This window comes from Pantherophis guttatus, chromosome 1 (genome assembly GCF_059756535.1).
Source record: "Pantherophis guttatus breed Tessera chromosome 1, ASM5975653v1, whole genome shotgun sequence".
NCBI classification, from domain to species: Eukaryota; Metazoa; Chordata; class Lepidosauria; order Squamata; family Colubridae; genus Pantherophis; species Pantherophis guttatus.
The window spans coordinates 9,588,378-9,610,062 of NC_142063.1; the positions used below are offsets into that span (position 1 = coordinate 9,588,378).

At 42.7% G+C, this 21,685-nt stretch overlaps 1 protein-coding gene across 4 annotated transcripts; it reads left to right on the plus strand.

Annotated features, from left to right (window-relative positions):
- The first annotated feature begins 86 nt into the window (after positions 1 to 86).
- On the plus strand, positions 87 to 19,801 carry LOC117668666 (uncharacterized). Of its 4 annotated transcripts, none has more exons than XM_034422732.3 (11): positions 87 to 371; positions 1,102 to 1,184; positions 4,797 to 4,941; positions 5,103 to 5,236; positions 6,880 to 7,144; positions 7,982 to 8,103; positions 9,300 to 9,401; positions 10,132 to 10,387; positions 12,776 to 12,957; positions 14,781 to 14,933; positions 19,173 to 19,801. In XM_034422732.3, exons 1-11 carry the CDS (start codon positions 257 to 259, stop codon positions 19,617 to 19,619), a joined length of 2,004 nt encoding a protein of 667 aa, XP_034278623.2. In that variant the 5' UTR covers positions 87 to 256; the 3' UTR covers positions 19,620 to 19,801. The 4 variants fall into 4 exon arrangements, with proteins under 4 accessions (XP_034278623.2, XP_087750323.1, XP_034278620.2 ...); XM_087894197.1 differs by having other exon boundaries at positions 10,135 to 10,387; XM_034422729.3 differs by having other exon boundaries at positions 242 to 371; positions 1,102 to 1,223.
- The last annotated feature ends 1,884 nt before the right edge of the window (positions 19,802 to 21,685 follow it).

Below are 21,685 nucleotides of genomic sequence, written 5' to 3' on the forward strand. Positions count from 1 at the left end.
CCGGTGGTGAAATTCTTTGAAACCCACCACTGATTACAAGCATAGCCTGCGATTCTCAGAACGTCCTCCCTCCCACTCTCTTTCACAGCTAAGGCAAACTCCCGCCAGTTGGGGAGGTGGCGGGGACTCCACCTCCCCATCCAGCTGTGGATACTGGGCATTGTAGTGCCCGGCCAGACGGCGGGGAGGGGGGAGAAAAGCTGGCCCCGTCGCCGGATCTGTGACATCACACGCTACATCACAAGAGCCGCTTGGAATGATGGGAAAATCTTTAGCCTTGGCCCACCGCCCTTGGGATGATGGCTGGCCTGGGTGGGGAAACCAAAATGCCCTGAATTCCAGCTTTTCCCAAGCCCGGATCATGGCAAGATGTGAGTGGGAAAGCCGAGTGGTCAGCTGTGGCAGGGAAGAACCAGGAATGGACTTTGCTTGGGAATTTTGGAGGCTTCAGTGCTTGTTAAACTAGCTCCTAGGCCCCTTCCGAAGTCTTCTAAGTGGCTGGAGAAGGGATGAAATACCCAAATTCTATACGTCCTTCAGTCGTCCAGCTTTTGCTTCAGGCTGGGTGACTACATAGACCATATCCTGCTGCCTTTTGGCTAGGAATATCATTTATCGTTGCCTTGAGCAATGAAAGAGAATATTTGCAGCTCGGGGTTGAACTGCGGGGTCCTTGGTGGTCTCTGAGCTTGGTGGTTTTCTTGCAGACCTTTCATGACCCAACTAGGTAACATCATCAGTGCTAGAAGGGGATGGGGTTGGAGGACGAGGACAAGGAGGGGGAGGGGGAGGAGGGGGAGGGGAAGAGGAGGAGGAGGAGGAGGAGAACAACCATAAGGTTCTTCATGCTCTCTGAGTTTGGTGGTTTTCTTGCAGACTTTTAATGACCCTACTATGTAACATCATCAGTGCTATAAGGGGGTGTGATGATGAAAGAACCAGAAAGGTTGAAGGTGGAGGGCCGAAATTAAGGAATGGAAGAATTATTAATTTTGTCCTAAAGTCTGGAACGGAAGGGCGAACCGGTTGAAGGAGAGAGCTGGGATCTATAAATGTTTGTAATCAATTAAACAGATTGAATTTTTTTAAATTATTATTTAGTTTGGAGCTCGGAAGAATATAAGATGATTGCTGGTTCTTCAGATCCTATGTCACAAACTCTGTATTTGCGTGAGGAGAAAACGGTATTGTCTCTTTGTTTCCTTTGGATTGAATTGGAAAGGGTACTTATTATTTATTTATTTATTGCTTATTATTAAATTATATGCCTCCCATCTTACTATCCAAAGCATTAAAGAAAGATGCGATAATGAATTGGTTATCAAGAATAATAATACAGGTAGTCCTTGACTTATGACCGCAATTGAACCCAAAATTTCCATTACTAAGCAAGACAGTTGTTAAGTGAGTTTTGCCCCATTTTGTGATCTTTCTTGCCACAGTTGTTAAGTGAATCACTGCAGTCATTAAGTTAGTAACAAGGTTGTTAAGCGAGTCTGGCTTCCCCATGTGACTTTGCTTGTCAGAAGGTCGCAAGAAGGGATCGTGTGATCCTGGGACACTGCAACGGTCATAAGTATGAGTCAGTTGCCAAGTGTCAGAATTTTGATCCTGCAAGGGTCATGTGAAAAATTATCCTAAGTTAGTTTTTTCAGTGTTGTTGTAACTTAAAATGGTCACTAAATGAATGGTTGTAAGTCAAGGACTACCTGTAAAATAGAATTAGCTCATCTGGTCGTGTTTTAAGTCTGGTCCATCTGGAAAGGCTGACATCTTATTCCAATGAAAAAGCTATCTTGTTTCTAGTAAAAAGACTGATCCTAAAGAACTTCTAAAAGACAAAAGGGTGAGGGGCTCCTGATTAAATCAGCAAGGGGAGGGTATTCCCTAAGGAAGGGGCGGCCCTTGAAAAGGCATGTGTCAGCTGCCACCTTATGCTTGCTTGTGGTTTGCTGCTATGAGGTGACAGGCTGCCATGAACTGTGCGGAGGGGAAGGAAAGGGGAAAATGCTTGGGGAAGCGAAAGTAAACGCTGTATCTTCTCGAGATGCTGCCTCAACGTCACCCAGCTGGAAAAAGGAAGGAGCCGCATACCGAACTCTGCTTGGGTTGGCTGTTAGGAAAACATTTTGCCTGAACCTGATTGGTTACACCAGGTGAAACAATGAGAGACAGTTAAGGGAGGGGAAAAGTAGAATTTAGGGATTTGGGCGCACCGTTTTCAGTTCTGTTCTATGCAATACTGCAATGCAGATAGTCCTCAACTTACGGCCACAACTGAGCCCAAAATTTATGTTGTTCGGTGAGAAATTTGTTAAGTGAGTTTTGCCCCATTGTACGACGTTTCTTGCCACATTTGGTAAGTGAATCTCTGCAGTTTTTAAATTAGTAACACGGTTGTTAAGTGAATCCAGTTTCCCCATTGACTTTGCTTGTCAGAAGGTCACAAAATGGGATCACATGACTCTGGGACCCTGCAACCGTCATAAAGGTGAACTGCTTGTCAAGAATTCAAATGTAAATCACAGGACCATGGGGATGCTGCAATGGTCATAAGTGTGAAAAATGGTCATCAGTCATTTTTTTCAGTGCCGTTGTAACTTTGAGCGGTCACTAAATGAACTGTTGTCAGCCAAGGACTACCTGTACACTTAACCTCTAATAAACTACACACTATAGGAGCCCTGGTGGTGCAATGGTTAAAATGCAGTATTGCAGGCAAATTGTGCCCACTGCCAGGAGTTCGATCCTGACCGGCTCATGGTTGAATCAGCCTTCCATCCTTCCAAGGTCGGTAAAATGAGGACCCAGATTGTTGGGAGCAACAGGCTGACTGTTAGAGAGGGCTGTAAAGCACTGTGAAGTGGTATTGCTAAGAGGGAGGGAGGGAAGGAAGGAAGGGCCATGGTGGCGCAGTGGTTGGGATGCAGTATTGCAGGCTAACTCTGCCCATTGCCAGGAGTTCGATCCTGACCAGCTCAAGGTTGACTCAGCCTTCCATCCTTTTGAGGTGGGTAAAATGAGGACCCAGATTGTTAGGGGCCAAAATGCTGACTCTGTAAACCGCTTAGAGAGGGCTGCAAAGCACTGTGAAGCGGTATATAAATTTAAGCGCTACTGCTATTCCTTTCTCAACAAATGGAGCCAAGAATCACTTCTGATTAGAGGTTGAAGCTGTAGCAGGTCCCACAGCATGCTTCCAAGATCCCACCAGGTGGCACGATTTTAGGGAAGTGATCTGAATCTGGTGGGATTTAGTAGGATGGGCAGGTTGTCAGGTTTCGATGCTAATTCAAAATAAATGAACTTCCAAACTACCGATCTTTAAGGAAATTTTCTCTTTATTCGAGCACAGCAACCTGATCCTGACTCTTCGCGGTCAGTACTGACCTTTGCCCCCCAATCCCTCTTAAGGAGGGATTACCTCTTAAGGGGAGTAACCAGGTCCTTGCCCTGTAAAATGTAAAGGCAAAGGTTTCCCCTGTCGAGTCGTGCTCATCACCAATTTGTGTCTACGACAACACCTCCCACAGCCAACTCGTTCTGGGACAACTCACTACAGTTAACTTGCCATAGCCAATTTGCCATGGGATAACTTACTGTGGGACAAGAATAATATTGAATAGAATAGAATAGAATAGAATAGAATAGAATAGAATAGAATAGAATAGAATAGAATAGAATAGAATAGAATAGAATAGAATAGAATAAGACTTGGAAGGGACCTTGGAGGTCTTCTAGTCCAACCCCCTGCTTAGGCAGGAAACCCTACACCACTTCAGACAAATGGGTATCCAACATCTTCTTAAAAACTTTCAGTGTTGGAGCATTTACAACTTCTGGAGGCAAGTAGTTCCACTGATTAATTGTTCTAACTGCCAGGAAATTTCTCCTTAGTTCCAGGTTGCTTCTCTCTTTGGTTAGTTTCCACCCATTGCTTCTTGTCCTGCCTTCAGGTCCTTTGGAGAATAAGTTGACTTCCCCTCTTCTTTGTGGCAACCCCTGAGATATTAAAACACTGCTATCATGTCTCCCCTAGTCCTTCTTTTGATCAAACTGTTCCTGCAACCGTTCTTTGTATGTTTTAGCCTCCAGTCCCCTAATCATCTTTGTTGCTCTTCTCTGCACTCTTTCTAGAGTCTCAACATCTATTTTACATCGTGGCGACCAAAACTGTACACAATATTCCAAGTGTGGCCTTACTTACCAAGGCCTTATAAAGTGGTATTAAGACTTCACGTGATTTTGATTCTATCCCTCTTGTTTATGCAGCCTAGAACTGTGTTGGCTTTTTTTGGCAGCTGCAGCACACTTTTTTTTAATTATTATTATTATTATTTATTTTTATATGCCGCCCTTCTCTGGAGACTCAGGGCGGCTTACAATGCGTTAAGCAATAGCCTTCATACTTTTATATATTTTATACAAAGTCAGCTTATTGCCCCCACAAACTGGGTCCTCATTTTACCCACCTTAGAAAGGATGGAAGGCTGAGTCAACCTTGAGCCTGGTGAGAATTGAACTCGCAGTAATTGCAGACAGCTGGATGTTAAATGCTGCCTTAGTAGGAGGCATTAGCCTCCTACGCCACTCAGGCTCCTATTTACGGCTGGCTCATATTTAAACGATTGTTGGAATAGAATCATTACAGAAAGGATGCCAAAGGAGGGATAAAACGAAAGGCGAGCGACAAAATATCAAAATATCTTTCTCATTGCTTTAAATAATTAAATGGCATTGTTAATTAAAGGGCATTGTTAATTAAATGGCATTGTTGAATTGTCGTGACCCTTCAGCTTGCAATAAATAGAGTCACGAGCCAGTGCGAGAGTCTCGACGCCGACTTTGACGGAGTCTTGGATGACCGAAAGTACGACGTTGACCTTATGATGGAGACCATCTCCATGTTTTCAGATCCACAATCTCGTTCCAAGAGTCCCAGTGAGTATCGGCCGAGTTGAGGGGTTTGGCGTGAGGCGTGGGGGTGGGGGTGATGGTGAAGATGGGGATCGAGCAGCTCTAACCGTTGGGAAGTTGGGATGGATTTCAGAACTGGATCTTTCTCCGGGTTGGGAAGGTTCATTTGAGGTTCACCTTCGCAGCCCGAAAACCCAAGGACCTGTGCAGGGATAATCATCTGAACTTCAGAGCTCTGGATGAACAGAAAGAATTGGTGGAAGAAGACTCATCCCCAGCACCTCAACCAGTCGTGGAAGAGATTATTGTTCCTCGCAAGGTCTCCATTTTTATGTATTTTATTTACTTTCTACAAACACCGCTATTCTCTATTTCTATTCCATTCAACAACACCCTTTCAACTTACTTTTACATATCATTTTTGCATCCAGCCTACTTAGATTAATAGCAATAGCATTTAGACTTCTATACCGCTTTACAAGGGATGCGGTGGCTCAGTGGCTAAGACGCTGAGCTTGTCGATCGAAAGGTCAGCGGTTCAGCGGTTCAAATCCCTAGTGCCACGTAATGCAGTGAGCTCCCGTTACTTGTTCCAGCTTCTCCCAACCTAGCAGTTCGAAAGCAGGTAAAAAATGCAAGTAGAAAAATAGGGACCACCTTTGGTGGGAAGGTAACAGCGTTCTGTGTGCCTTTGGCGTTGAGTCATGCCGTCCACATGACCACGGAGACATCTTCGGACAGTGCTGGCTCTTTGGCTTTGAAACGGAGATGAGCACCGCCCCCTAGAGTCGGGAACAGCTAGCACATATGTGCAAGCGGAACCTTTACCTTTATCTTTACCTTACTGCTTTACAGTACTTTACGGCCCTCTCTAAGCAGTTTACAGAGTCAGCCTTATTGCTCCCAACAATCTGGGTCCTCATTTTACCAACCTCGGAAGGATGGAAGGATGAGTCAACCTTGAGCCTGGTGAGATTTGAAGTGCCAAATTGCAGGCAGCCGGCAGTCAGCAGAAGTAGCCTGCAATACTGCGTTCTAACCACTGTGCCACCATGGCTCTAATACATGTAGACCTCAAGTTATGATCACAAATGAGACTGGCACTTCCGGCACTTAGTGTGGGGGGCATTAAGTGAGCTGTGCTGAATTTTATGACCTTTTTTTGCCATGGCCATTAAAGGAGCCCATTTATTTAGTTGTGCGAATCACTGTCCAATCTCTTTCTAAAACCTCCAGTGGTGGAGCACCCACAACTTCTGGTGGCAAGCTGTTCCACTGGTTAATTGTCCTCACTGACGCTTTGCGCATGCATGCCCGCTCACATTTACGAACCGGTAGCGAAGGTAAGTGAATACCACACCTGCATCCATTGCTTCTTATCCTGCCTTCAGGTGCTTTGGAGAAGAAGTTGACCCCCGTCTTCTTTGGGGCAGCCCCTCAAATACTGGAATGCTGTATCATGTCCCCCCTAGTCCTTCTTTTCATTAAACCTGGTGGCTCAGCAGACTGATAGCATTGTGATTAACACCAGCTGTCTGCAATTACTGTAAGTTCAAATCTCACCAGGCTCAAGGTTGACTCAGCCTTCCATCCTTTCTGAGGTAGGTAAATTGAGGACCCGGTTTGTGGGGGCAATAAGCTGACTTTGTATAAATATACAAAAAGTATGAAGGCTATTGCTTAACGCACTGTAAGCCGCCCTGAGTCTCCGGAGAAGGGCGGCATATAAATCAAATTTTAAAAAAAACAAAAAACCAGACATACCCAGTTTCTGCAGCCGTTCTTCATGCGCTATGAAAAAAGATAAGAGATTTCCCGTACAACATTTACCCTTCATAAAATATGCTGGCCCCATGTTTTATTTATGTTTATCTCATCTAACATTCCATCTAGCGCGAAATGGATGGCGTCCCATTGTTGTTCCTCTCAACTGTTCTCATTTTTCTGCATCCACCATTGTAGGAAGAAAAAGAGGTCCAGATAAAGAACCAAGCAGTTCAACGTGAAGAGAAGGCAAGCGAGATGTCATCTAGGAGGACCTTGGACACCTTAGTCACACCGACTGGACCCATCATTATCTTGCTCGAATCAGGCTCAACTGAACAACTTAAAGAAGAACGCAAAGCTCTTGAGGAACCCAAAGTTGTTGAGAGGGAACTCTCACCGCCCCGTACTCCGCCAAAATGTGAAGCTTTGGCCGTCTTGCCACCACCTTCCGAAGCTCCACGTAAGTGTTGACTGTGTTAAGGATATTGTTGTTGTGTTACCAACCAGCAGAGTGTAGAGCACAGAGAAACATTGCTAAGAGCAATGAATAAGAGATGTGCAAACTGGTTTATCAAGTTTACTTTATAGTGAAAAAACAATCTCATAGTCTTTAAATCAATCCAAGTCTTTGCTAGTTAAATCAGTCCAGTGATACAAAATCTTCTTACCACACAAACAGTAGTTGGTTAGAATAACAAACTCACTCTGGTTCACAAACCACGATGGTAGCAGATCCATCCAACCGATGATAGCACAATGCTTGCAACTCCACACACAATGGTAGCTTATCATCAACTGAATACTTTACAGTACCTTTCTTAAATACGTTCACAACTAATTACAGCATGACTCAGCATTACAATGAATCAGCAGGAAAACTTTAAAGTCACACAATACATATTCATATTAAAGTCACAGAACACATATATTGCCTGGACAACTTATTAGGCTCAAACCATATCCTAACAAACTGTCGTTGAATAGCAGAGTTGGAAGGGGCCTTGGAGGTCTTCTCGTCCAACCCTTTGCTCAGGCAGGAAACCCTACACCATTTAGACAAGTCCTTCTCCAATCTCTTCTTAAAATCTTCCAGTGTTGGAGCACCCACAACTTCTGGAGGCAGGTTGTTCCACTGATTAATTGTTCTCATCGTCAAGATGTTTATCCTTAGTTTTAGGTTGCTTCTCTCCTTGATTAGTTTCCATCCGTTGCTTACTTATTGAAGGAAGGACATAGTGAGACATCTTCATCAGGAGTGATGAGGACCCAATAATTGAGATGGGATTTTTTTTTTCAGGATCCGTTCCACTTCCAGACAAGATTCCACCAGCCTTCCCGCCTCCTTCTCCGCAGGAACCGAAGACTCTTCAATCAAAGTGCTTTGAGGAAGGCTCGGTCCTTCGAATATTGTTTGAGAGGGTATGGTGTTCCTTCCCTTTGAGAAATTCAGACTCATAAAAAATCATGAGCTGGGGTTGGGCCTTGGAGATCATCTGGTGGCCCTTTATTATTTGAAATGTTCTCCCAGAATCATGGGAAGGAAGAGTTGGGGATTTGGAATCTCCAAACTCATCTAGTTCGGATCCCAGGAATCCATGACTCCAGAATCCCAAGCAGATGGCCACCGGCATCAGTTGAAATACCTCCAGACAAGTAGCGTCTACCATCTTTGAAGGCAATCTAGTCCACTGGTGAATCCCATTATGGATATTGCCTTCACAGCCTTCTAAAATCTGGTCATTTCCATCCATTTTTCTTGTCTCATCTTCTGAACCCCACTATCCAGTCTTCTACATCAGGGGTCCCCAACTGGGCTAATTGCCACGGAGCCATGTGAGTGGCCGGCCGATGCATGTGCCTCCGCATGTGCACACAGCTGCACTTGCGTGAGCATCATCTCAAGTGCTCACAATCTCACTAACATGAGACTTGTCTCAGGCACCTGCGGCCTGACTCGCACGAGCGTCGTCGTGGACACCCGTGTCCCCACTTGCCTGAGACTTGTTATGGGTGCCCGTGGCCCCACTCACATGAGCCTTGTCATGGGCACCTGTGGCCCCACTCGCATGAGCCTCGACATGAGTGCCCATCGCCCCACACGTGTGAGCTTCGTCACAGGTGCCCATGGCCCCACTTGTGTGAGCCTCATTACAGGTGCCCGTGGCCCCACTCACGCGAGGCTCGTCATGGGCGCCTGTGGGCCCATTTGCATGAGCCTCGACATGAGTGCCCGTGACCCCACTCATGTGAGCGTCATCACAGGTGCCGGTGGCCCCACTCACATGATCCTTGTCGCAGGTGCCTGTGGTCCCACTCAACGTTTGCATCACTGCAAACATTTGCCCCTCCCACAAAATCATCCCCTCTTTCCCCCCTCTCCCTGCTCCGGGTTGCCAACCCAGAAAGGTTGTGGCACTCTGTTCTATATGACTGGATAGAAGTCATAGGGTTTTACTTCAACAGGGTCAAACATAGAAAGTTCTGGATTTGACCGCCATCATCTTAAATAAAGTAAATAGCAGGTGAAAGAAATGAAAATTCTCTTGAAAAGCAACATTCACACTCAGCAACCATCTGGTCCTTTAAGAAGCCAACTTCTTTGTCTTCTCCATCAGACCAAACCCGTCTTTGACATGGTCCCGAAGGGTCTTCATACTATCATACAAGAAATTGCATCGATGCATCACCCACAGACGGCGGTCCCAACCGAAACAAAGGTAGACCCACTTATTCGCATTTTGAACTCATTTCCCAAAACTGCACCCAAGTAAAGTCCTTATGATGGAGTACCCTATGTTCCCATTGTGACAACACTCCGGAAGATAGGCTTAAAATCAGTAGTAGGTTTCAACCGGCGGTTACCACTGGTTACCACTGGTTCAAGCATCTGAATTTTGATCACATGACCATGGGGAAGCTGCAAAGGTCGTAACAGTGAAAAACGGTCATAAGTCAGCTTTTTCAGTACCATTGTAACTTTGAACGGTCACTATAAACGAACAGTTGTAAATCAAGGACTTCTGAATACTTTTGATCTGATACTTGTGAAAAGCAAAATCAGTGGGGGAAGATGGATTCCCTTAATCATCATCATCATCATCATCTTTTAACGACCCCATAATTCCTTGCGGGTTGGAGTCTGGGTAACTGAATGGAGCTAGCAATGTTTAATGGCCGGATGCCTTTCCTGTCGCCAATGCAGAGTTTTGTTCAGCAGATATATTCTCATCGTGCCGAGAGAGAGAAATATCTGCCTCTACCTAGGATCGAACTCACAGCCTCCTAATTGTGAGGTCTCTAGCTCCACCTCTAGGCCACTCCTCAAGATGGATTCGCTTAATGACCGTGGGAGGGAAAAAAAAGGGCAACTACATCTGGTCAACCTACTCAACCCGTTTTTTTCATGTCTCTTCTCCCTCTTCCTGCTGCCTATCTTACTGGCCCAAGAAGGACGAAGTGGACAGCATTTTGGTGACCCACAAGGGGAGACTTTTATCTCAACGAGGAAAGGAGAAGGCTACCAGTGAAGAGACTTCTCTCTTATTGCCAGCTGAGAAGGAAAATTCTTCAGCTATGGCCACCAGCCTCAGCTCATTCGTGGTATCGCCCGTCGGACAGGTCTTTGCGGACACCATCGAGCGGGCGCTCAGTAAATCCGAGGAATGGCTGAATTATTACCTTCCAGCACCAGAGTCTAACAAAGGTGAGAAACAGGTCACGCTAGTTGAGGCTAAAGACTCCTCTCTTGGCACATCTTCTAACTCTTGTTTCTCCTCCAACGTTCATCGCTTTTCAAAACCCTTTCTCAGCATTATGGGCAGAGGTGGGTTTCACATATTTCTATGTCTGTCTGTCTGTCTGTCTGTCTGTCTGTCTGTCTGTCTGTCTGTCTATCTATCTATCTATCTATCTATCTATCTATCTATTTATCTATCTATCGTGTTTCCCCGAAAATAAGACCCTGTCTTATATTTTTTTGAACCCCGAAATAAGTGCTTGGCCTTATTTTCAGGGAGGTCTTATTATTTTGGGGTGCAAGGAACAAGATGGGGCTCCTCTTGCCATCTTACCTGATTTCCAGCTCTGTCTCCCTAACCCTAACCAGAAGAAATGGCGGGGACCAGCTGTGCATGCATTTAAATATTTTTGGGGAGGGCTTATTTTTTGGGGAGGATTTATTTTAGGGGGAGGGCTTATTATCAGGGGATGTCTTATTTTTGGGAAAACATGGTATCTATCCATCTCTCTCTCTCTCTCTCTCTCTCTCTCTCTCTCTCTCTCTTGTGTTTTCCCGAAAATAAGACCCTGTCTTATATTTTTTTGAACACTGAAATAAGTACTTGACCTTATTTTCGGGGAGGTCATATTCGGGGAGGTCATGCCCCATATTTTGGGGCATGGAGCATTTCCAGCTCTGTCTCCCTAACCAGAGGAAATGGCAGGGACCAGCTGTGCATGCGTTTAAATATTTTTTTGCGGGGGGCTTATTTTTGGGGGATGCCTTATTTTTGGGGAAACATACTGTCTGTCTGTCTGTCTGTCTGTCTCTCTATCTATCTATCTATCTATCTATCTATCTATCCAACCTGTTTCCCCAAAAATAAGACCCAACCAGAAAATAAGCCCTAGCATGATTTTTCATGATGCTTGTAATATAAGCCCTACCCAAAAAATAAGCCCCAGTTAAGATCATCAGAAGACAGAGGCGTTTAGTACTATATTTCCCCCAAAATAAGACCTAACCAGAAAATAAGCCATGATGTGTCTTTTGGAGCAAAAATTAATATAGGACCCGGTCTTATTTTGGGGAAAACATGGTCGGTCTATCTATCTATCTATCTATTTATCTATTGATCTATCATTAATCTATCATCGATCTATCATCTATTTATCTACAAATAACTACCAGTACCTACATATAGGAATACAGTTAATATTTGAAAAAGTTTCTGTCATTTCCTTAAGGTGATGCGAGGTTATCCCTAGATTTAATTTTTAAAAAATTAAAACAAAAGCTATATTTCCGGCAAAGGCAGTATTTATAAATGGACAGATAATTACTAAAGTCACACAATTAATGCTCAATATATTAGAAAAGATGCCAAGCAAAGTGAGTTGTTTTCCAGATACAAAATGAAAAGAACATGCTTTTAAGGAGCTCTTCCTTAAGTCTTCCAAGGTCATTCCCACTTATAGGTAATCCTCACCTTATGACCAATCACTTAGCAGTCAAAGTTACAACTGACCCAAAAAAAAAAAAAAAAAAGAATGTCAGACCTGCCAGCATTTAAACCTCTAAATAGAAATTATCCTTGGCTCCATTTATTGGGTTCCAGCAAAATGTTTTCAGAATGGTCACTTCAAACTGCCTTCTTCTCCCAAGTGACCTTGAAGCAGTATTTCGGGGAGATACAGCCATTACTTTCGCTTTCCCCTACTGTAAACTCCTTTTCCCTGCTGTGAACTCCTCCTTTCCTGAAGTTCACGGAAGATTACCACCACATGGTAGCAAAGCAGAAGCAAACGTAAGGTAGTAAGGTAGCTGACAAGGGGACTTACAACCTGGATTCAACGTTCCAACGGTTAAGTCCCCTCTATGGTCACATGACCTAACTTTAGGTACTCAGCAATATGGTTGCATTGATGGACATTTGCAACTTCCCATAGTCATGTGACTGTGTTTTATGACAGTTTTACTGAAAACCAACATTTTCAGTTTTTGGCAAAACCTCACCCATTGTGAATCATTGGTTCACTTAGTGACCATGGCACTTGCTTAATAACTGCTGTGGCTGCTTAACAACCACTGCATTCGCTTAATGACCATTGCAAAAAAGATCCTAAAATTGGATCAGTCACATAACCAACCTGTTTTATGTCTGATAGAACAAACGACCATATGGGCAAGCTCCATTACGGTAGTATGTGAGAGACTATCTCTACTATTACATCAGGTAATGTGATGTATTAGTAGCACACCAGCACTGTGATGTTCAATCTAAATTTTTTTTAAACACCAAAGGCCGCAATCTTTGACGAAATTCACTTTGATGCTTCCATATCAAGGAGATGTGTGATTGTGTTTTCTCAGCCATCCCAGGAGGAGCGGACACATCTATGCAGGATCTTTGCAAAGAAGGTTGTTTCATGAGGATCAACTCACTTTCGACCCAGCTGAGGAACCGGGCCTTCAAAATTGTGTTGCACCAAATCAAGGCAGCGCGTCAAAACACACACGAGAACCTCTCACTGCTTGATCAGATTTTAGAGATGGTAGGTCTGAAGAGAAGCTGGAAGAGGCTAGTCCCACCACCATCACATCCTTATTTCAAAGTTCTCTGTTATCGTATGTCCTCCATCCTTATTCTAAAGTTCTCTGCTATTGTATGTCCTCTATTCTTTTTTTTAAATTTTTTATTGAAAATCCTTATGTTTTCTACATCATATGTCCTTAAGTTCTCTACCATCATATGTCCTCCATCCTTATTCCATGGTTTTCTGCTATCGTATGTCCTCTATTCTTGTTTCAAAGTTCTCCACTACCATATGACCCCACCCTTGTGTCAAAGTTCTCTACCATCATATGTCCTCTATCCTTATTCCAAAGTTCACTGCTATTGTGTGTTCTTGTTTTAAAGTTCTCCACTACCATATGACCTCCATCCTTATGTTTTCTACATCATACGTCCTTAAGTTCTCTACCATCATATGTCCTCCATCCTTATTCCATGGTTTTCTGCTATCATATGTCTTCCATCCTTATTCCAAAATTCTCTGCTATCATATGTCTTCCATCCTTATTCCAAAATTCTCTGCTATCATATGTCTTCCATCCTTATTCCAAAATTCTCTGCTATCATATGTCCTCCATCTTTGTTCCAAACTTTTCTGCTATCGTATGTCCTCCGTCCTTATTCCAAAGTTCTCTGCTATAGTATGTCCTCTATTCTTTTTTTTAATTTTTTATTGAAAATTATTAAAAATTACAGAAAAAAGTATAGCAATATGGATAGAATTACAGAATTGTATGTCCTCTATTCTTGTTTCAAAGTTCTCCACTACCATATGACCCACCCTTGTGTCAAAGTTCTCTACCATCTATGTCCTCTATCCTTATTCCAGTTCACTGCTATTGTGTGTTCTTGTTTCAAAGTTCTCCACTACCATATGACCTCCATCCTTATGTTTTCTACATCATATGTCCTTAAATTCTCTACCATCATATGTCCTCCATCCTTATTCCAAAGTTCTCTGCTATCATGTCTTCCATCCTTATTCCAAAATTTTCTGCTATCATATGTCCTCCATCTTTGTTCCAAACTTTTCTGCTATCGTATGTCCTCCGTCCTTATTCCAAAGTTCTCTGCTATAGTATGTCCTCTATTTTTGTGTCAAAGTTCTCTACCATCATATGTCCTCCATTCTTATCCCAAAGTTCTCTGCTATCATATATCCTCCATGCTCCATCCTTGTTTCAAAGTTCACCACCATCATACAGCTAGTCCTCACAACATTTCATTTAATGACCGTTCAAGTTGGAAGGGACCTTGGAGGTCTTCTAGTCCAACCCCAGCCTGCTTAGGCAGGAAACCCTACACCACTTCAGACAAATGGTTATCCAACCACTTCTTTAAAACTTCCAGTGTTGGAGTATTTACAACTTCTGGAGGCAAGTTGTTCCATGATTAATTGTTCTCACTGTCAAGAAATTTCTTAGTTCTAGGTTGCTTCTCTCCTTGATTAGTTTCCACCCATTGCTTCTTGTCCTGCCCTCAGGTGCTTTGGAGAATAGCTTGACTCCCTCTTCTTTTGGGCAGCCCCTCAAATACTGGAAGACTGCTATCATATCACCCCTTAGTCCTCCTTTTCATTAAAGTAGAGATACCCTGTTCCTGGGTAATAGTTTTCATGGGGGTACTACAAAGGTCATAACTGTGAAAAATGGTCGTAAGTCACATTGTTCTGTGCCAATGTAACTTTGAACAGTCACTAGGTGAAGGGTTGTAAATTGAGGACCATCTGTAACCTTTCTTTCACGCTTTGGATAGTTGTAAGTCGAGGACTAGCTGTACTAATGCTTCTTTCTCTCTTTGCAGGTGGAATTTGCCCAAACCACGGGGAGCACCACTTTGTCCAATGTCCCACAAAAGCTGGCTAATTTGTGGACTCAATGGAATACATCCCAGGGTTTGCCCAACACACAGCCAACATCGGCTACCGTCAAAGAGTCCCTCTCTTTAATGCCTGAGGTATTTTGGTAAAACAGAAAACCCAAGTGGGTCCAGGTTTTATTAGTGGCCATTGGTGGGATGGGGGGCTGAGGGTGGGGGCGGAGCACAAGAATAACCCAACAGAAGGCAAAAAAGTCAAGCAGGTATCCAAGATTTTGCAGCTCGATTCCTTCTTCTTTTTTTGACGACGCATGGACAAGGCAGGGTTCAGATCACCTAAGCATGCCCCCAAGGCTTTAATCAGACCCCATTCGGAATACAGGAAGCCTTCAACTTACAACAATTCGCTTAGTGACAGTTCGAAGTTACAACAGCACTAAAAAAAAGTGACTTATGACCATGTTCACTCTTATGACCTTTGCAGCATCCCCATAGTCACATGATTTATATTTGGATGCTTAACAACTGACTCACATTATGATATTTATGGCATAGGATCCCCTTTTTACGACCTTCTGGTAATCATGCTCAATGGGGAAACCAGGTTTACTTAACAACCAGGTTATTAATTTAATGATTGCAGTGATTCACTTAACAAATGTGGCAAGAAAAGTTGTAAAACTTGGCACTTAACAAATGTCTCACTTAGCAATATAAAACTTGGGCTCAATTGTGGTCGTAACTTGAGGACTACTACGTGTCCGGTTCTGGAGACCTCACTTAAAAAATGATATTAATAAGATAAAGCGAGTCCAGAGACGGGCAACAAAAATGGCGCAAGGTCTGAGGGACAAAAGCTAGCAGGAGAGATTGGAGGAACGGAGTATACACAGCCTGGAGGACTAAGGGAAAAGGGACACATGGTTGGAACCTTTAAATATACAGTTAGTCCTTGACTTATGACCACAATTGAGCCAAAAATTTCTGTTGCTAAGTGAGACAGTTGTTAAATGAATTTTGCCCCATTTTACCATCTTTCTTGCCACAGCTGTTAAGTGAATCTCTGCTGTTGTTCTGTTAGCCACACAGTTGTTAAGTGAATCTGGTTTCCCCATTGACTTTGCTTGTCAAAAGGTCGCGGGGGGGGAGTCACGTGACCTCAGGACACTGCAACCGCCATAAATACCAGTCAGTTGCCCGGTCTCTGAATTTTCATGTGACCATGGGGATGCTATAAAGGTAAATGTGAAAAACGGTCATAAGTCACATTTTTCAGTGCCGCCGTAACTTTGATCAGTCACTTAAATGAACGGATGTAATTTAAGAACTACCTGTATTAAGGCTGTGAATAGAATAGAATAGAATAGAATAGAATAGAATAGAATAGAATAGAATATAGGATATGGAATGGAATGGAATATGGAAAATAGAATGGAGTGAAGTGGAGTGGAGTGGAGTGGAATAGAATGGAATGGAATAGAATAGAATAGAATAACAGAGTTGGAAGGGACCTTGGAGGTCATCTAGTCCAACCCCCTGCTTAGGCAGGAAACCCTAGACTACTTCAGACAAATGGTTATCCAGTCTCTTAAAAATTTCCAGTGTTGGAGCATTTACAACTTCTGGAGGCAAGTCATTCCTCTGATTAATTGTTCTAACGGAATGAGGTTCTAGAAGGCAGTATTTTCAATATTAAGCAAAAATCAAGAATCCGGGGGGAGAGCGGGAGGGCATAACCCCAAACTGACAGGAGGGAAGCTTAAAAGTAAGTTTAAAAAGTCTTCCCTCCCAGAAAGAGCAGTGGGAGCTTGGAATCAACTCGGTCGTCAGGAGCTGAGTTTAAACGTGTGTGAGGCCACCACGCAGCGGCTGTTCTAATGTAGTCAAGAGACGCTGACACGAACTTGTAATTTTATATAACTGAGGCAATCTGCGCTGTGATTGGTTGCTGTGGATGTGGGAGGGGGAGGGAGTGTTTCCCTTTTTTCCCGCCTTTTTCTTCTGTGGGCCGTGTGCACTCCGTCATTTACCTCAGGGTGCTGCTGTTTGCCTGACTATCTAGTATGCTGTACATAGAGTTGTAAAATATATATATATAAATATATATATAAATAAATAAGTATATATTTATATTTTATAAATAAATAGATTTTACAACTCTAGATATAGCAAACATGATTTATCTCAGGGTGCTGCTGTTTGCCTGACTGACTAGTTTGCTATATATAGTTGTAAAATATATATAAATAAATATATATATAAATAAATAAGGATATATTTATATTTTATAAATAAATAGATTTTACAGCTCTAGTTACAACAAACTAGATTGACTTCAGGGTGCTCCTGTTCGCCTGACTATCTTGAGTTGTAAAATATGTATAAATATGATATAAAAATAAATATATATTTATATTTCATAAGTAAATAGATTTTACAACTCTAGATACAGCAAATTTGATTTACCTCAGGGTGCTCCTGTTCGCCTGACTATTTAGTTGTAAAATATATATAAATATAATTTAAAAATAAATCTATATTTATATTGTATAAGTAAATATATTTTATAACTCTAGATACAGCAAACTTGATTTACCTCAGGGCGCTCCTATTTGCCTGCCTGACTAGTTTGCTATGTATAGAGTTATAAAATATATATAAATAAATACGCAGTATATAAAAATAAATATATATTTATATTTTATAAGTAAATATATTTTACAACACTATATACAGCAAACTAGACTTACCTCAGGGTGCTCCAGTTTGTCTATCTAGTTTGCTGTATATACAGTTGTAATATATCTGTCTTCTTAAGTTTGTAATATATATATACATACATACATACATATATATATATATGTGTGTGTGTATTTCTCTTTAGCCAGGTTCTACCTACGTAAACCAAGATATTATGCAGCCCTAGTTCAGTGAAATCACAATTCACTAGTTTCTGGGATTTCACTGAACTAGGGCTGCATAATATCTTGGTTTACGTAGGTAGAACCTGGCTAAAGAGAAATACACATAAAACCTACGAAAAAGAAAGAAAAACATATATATATATATATATATATATATATATATATATATATATATATATAGAATAGAATAGAATAGAATAGAATAGAATAGAATAGAATAGAATAGAATAGAATAGAATAGAATAGAATAGAATAGAAAACACAGTTGGAAGGGACCTTGGAGGTCTTCCAGTCTAATCCCCTGCTTAGGTAGGAAACCCTACTACACCACTTCAGACAAATGGTTATTCAATCTCTTCTTAAATACCTCCAGTGTCGGAGCATTCACAGCTTTTGGAGGCAAGTTGTTCCGCTGATTAATTGTTCTCACTGTCAGGAAATTCCTACTTAGTTCTATGTTGCTTCTCTCTTTGATTAGTTTCCACCCATTGCTTCTTATCCTCCCTTCGGGTGCTTTGGAGAACAGCTTGATTCCCTCTTCTTTGGGGCAGCCCCTGAGATATTGGAAGACTGCTATCATGTCTCCCCTAGTCCTTCTTTTCATCAAACTAGACATACCCTGTTCCTGCAACCGTTCTTCGTATGTTTTAGCCTCCAGTCCCCTAATCATCTTTGTTGCTCTTCTCTGCACTCTTCCCAGAGTCTCAACGTTTTTTTTTTAATATTGTGGTGACCAAAACTGGATGCAGAATTCCAATGTGGCCTTCTTTGCCAAGGCCTTATAAAGTGGTATTAACACTTGATTCTATCCCTCTGTTACTGCAGCCTAGAACTGTGTTGGCTTTTTTGGCAGCTGCTGCACATGGCTGGCTTATATACATATACAATACAATACAATGCAGCAAACTAGATTTACCTCAGGGTGCTCCTGTTTGCCTGACTATCTAGTTTACTGTACATAGAGCTGTAAAATATATTTATTTATAAAACATAAATTTTATAAATTTATAGATAGATAGATAGATAGATAGATAGATAGATGAGAGAGAGAGAGAGATCAATAGATAGATATAGATAATAGATAGATAGATAGATAGATAGAGATAGATAGATAGATAGATAGATAGATAGATAGAAATGATAGAGATAGATGATAGATAGATAGAGATAGATGATAGATAGATGACAGAGAGAGAGAGAGAGAGAGAAATTGAGAGAGAGAGAGAGAGATTTTACATATATATGGAGAATTCTAGGAGTTGAAATCCACAAATGGTGACTGAGGAATCCTGGGAGTTGAAGTCCACCTATCTTAAAGTTGCTAAGATAGAAAACCCTACATCAGAAGATTAGAAGATTTCTTGCCACCCAAAGCAACTTTCTGATTTGAAAGATCTCCCGCACCAAAGCTAGAGATCCAATTCCTTTCTTTCTTTCTTTTGATTACTCTTAGCAACTGGAGATGAAAGCTTTCCTTCTGACCCGTGACCTGGCCCGGGAGCTCTACCACACCTATCACAACCTCTTGCCGCATATCTCCGAGCTGCCGGCGCACCTGCAGGAGAAGGTGACTCAGATCCACGAAAACCTGGAGGAGATGCAGGGCTACCTGTCCTCCAGCACCAACCTGAGGGATCTGCCCAACAGCATCGTTCTCCAAAGCCGGCAAAAAATAGCCACGGCCCGGGAGAATCTGGATGAGCTGTTGGAATTCATGGGAAAGAATGCGGGGTCTCCTTGGCTACCCCAGGCCAGTTCTTCTCCCTCAGGCAAGGAACTGTTGTATCATCCCACCCTCAGGCAACGAGAAGGGACCACCTCTGAGCAGAAAGTCAAGGCAGAGAGCACAGGGTCTCGGCAGTTTCCCCACCCACCACCTCCAGCCCCACCTCGACTGTAGCCTCCTTTGACCACAAATGCCAAACGTTGAAAGGCTGATGAGCTAGCGGGCTTCGGTTCCACCACAGAAGCCGTGGGAGGGAGATGGAGGTCTCGTAGGGCTGGGGAGAGGTAGGTCAGCTTCCCCTGGGCCAGCAGAAGGGCTTCAAGGCATCGTTTCCAATTAAAGACCCTTGGAAACCAGCAAGCATCTGCACGTTCCTTCAGGATCTCCTCAAACAGTTGTTCCAGCTAAACATCTAGGTTTGACGAGTTCCTCAAGCTGGTCAGCTTGAAGATGGGTGGACTTCAACTCCCAGAATTTCTCAGTTAGCCAGTCTGGCTGGCTGGGGGATTCTGGGAGTTGAAGTCCACCCATCTTCAAGATGACACGCTTGAGGAGCACTGCTCTAATACAGTAGCTACAGTTGGCCTCTTTTCAACTCAACCTGAGTTGAAGATGTTCTACCAACTCATGGCTGGTGGTGATTATGGACAGCAGGGAAGGTGATGATGGCCACCACTTGTGATCGCTTACTTGGCACTCACACGGGTGTACATAGGGAGAATCCTTCCATGAAAGGGCCCGTTGAGGCCATCCAGTCTCGACCCCTGCTCAGGGCAGGAATTCGAATTCAAGATGGCTGTCCAGCTTTTGCTTGAAGACATCCAGCAAAGGAGAATCCCAACAGCGATTGAGGTCCTGAGTTCCTCTGTCTAACTGTTCATAACTGTAGCCATTCTGCTTTTAAAGCAGCGTTTTCCTGATTTATTTATCAAATTTATATACTGCAGTCTTGGGCACTATTCCATAGTGCTCCTAATTTTGAGGAGACCAATTCTTTCTGTGGATATACAGATATTCCTTGGCTTACAACAATGTCTGTTTAATGACATTTCAAAGTTACGACAGGCAGGGAAAAAGTGATTTATGACTTGTCCTTGCAATTACAACTCTTCGTATCATTCTAACGGTCGCACAATTGCAATTCAGCTGCTAGCTCGCATTTACAACCAGCGGCCGCATGCTGCAGTGGCACAATTGCAATTTGTGACTTTGCCAGCTGAATTCCAGCAAAACAACGTCAATTGGTATGCTGGATTCATTTAACGACCACATGAGCCACTTAACAACCATGTGATTCACTTAATGACCATGTGATTTTCTTTACGGCTGTGGTAGAAACAGTTGTAACATCAGTTACGTGACGTCTCGACTTACGACTACACCGACTTACAGTTGAAATTCTGGTCCCATTTGCCATCGTAAGTCGAGAACTGCCTGTAATTCAGCCAAACCATGCACCAGGGATATAAAAAAGCTAGCAAAGCTTTTAATCAGAGCTGCCTTCCCAGAGATACCAGCCATTTGGGAAATTTTAAGTTTTTCTGAATTTCTGTAGCATGTTAGTTAACGATCCCTGAAATAAAATTTGGCACCTCGGATGACATGATGATCAAATGGGGGAGGGGGTGGGGGTGCACTTTGAAGCTCGGTCTGTAAATTGACCAAGCGGTCTGGATTTTCCTGATCCACTAAAAACACAATTCCCCATCACTAGTGTGAAAACTAACCAAGCAGTTGTGCGAACGCAGCTATTTGGGTTTTACAGACAATCCACGATGCGCAGATTCCACCCAGATGTTTCAAGCAATATAAAGGATTTTGTTTTTCCCTACTGATACCTTTAAACCTTCCGATTGTTAAAGAGCAAAAGGCGAAAACGGACCAGAGGAGGATCAGAAAAACAGCATGTACAGTTGGCCAGTTGGGAAATAAACAGGGAGTGGGTCGAATCACACACCCATTGCACTGAAATGGAACAAACACAGGGGAGAAAACTTCTCCTTAAAGGCCAGGAATTTAAAAATAAAAGTGAAAGTCCATCCGGAAAGACCTTTCTTTAAACAATGTTTTGAAATATTTTAAAACCCAAATGCACAGGTATACAACAGGTGGTATACCTGGCTCAATAGCAGTAACTGTGAGAGGGATCTTGGAGTTCTAGTACACGATCACTTAAATAGCAGTGTGTAGAAGCAGCCAAAAATGCTAATACAGTATAATCCTTGGTTGTATAAACAGAG

What these genes read in the sequence shown, in the direction of transcription:
- LOC117668666 (XM_034422729.3), top strand. Translation starts at nt 257, where the DNA reads ATGATGGGAAAATCTTTAGCCTTGGCCCACCGCCCTTGGGATGATGGC. An exon ending in TTTGGATTGAATTGGAAAGG is followed by an intron (nt 1,224 to 4,796) that starts GTACTTATTATT and finishes GTGACCCTTCAG; the next exon opens with CTTGCAATAAATAGAGTCAC. An exon ending in TTGATCAGATTTTAGAGATG is followed by an intron (nt 12,958 to 14,780) that starts GTAGGTCTGAAG and finishes CTCTCTTTGCAG; the next exon opens with GTGGAATTTGCCCAAACCAC.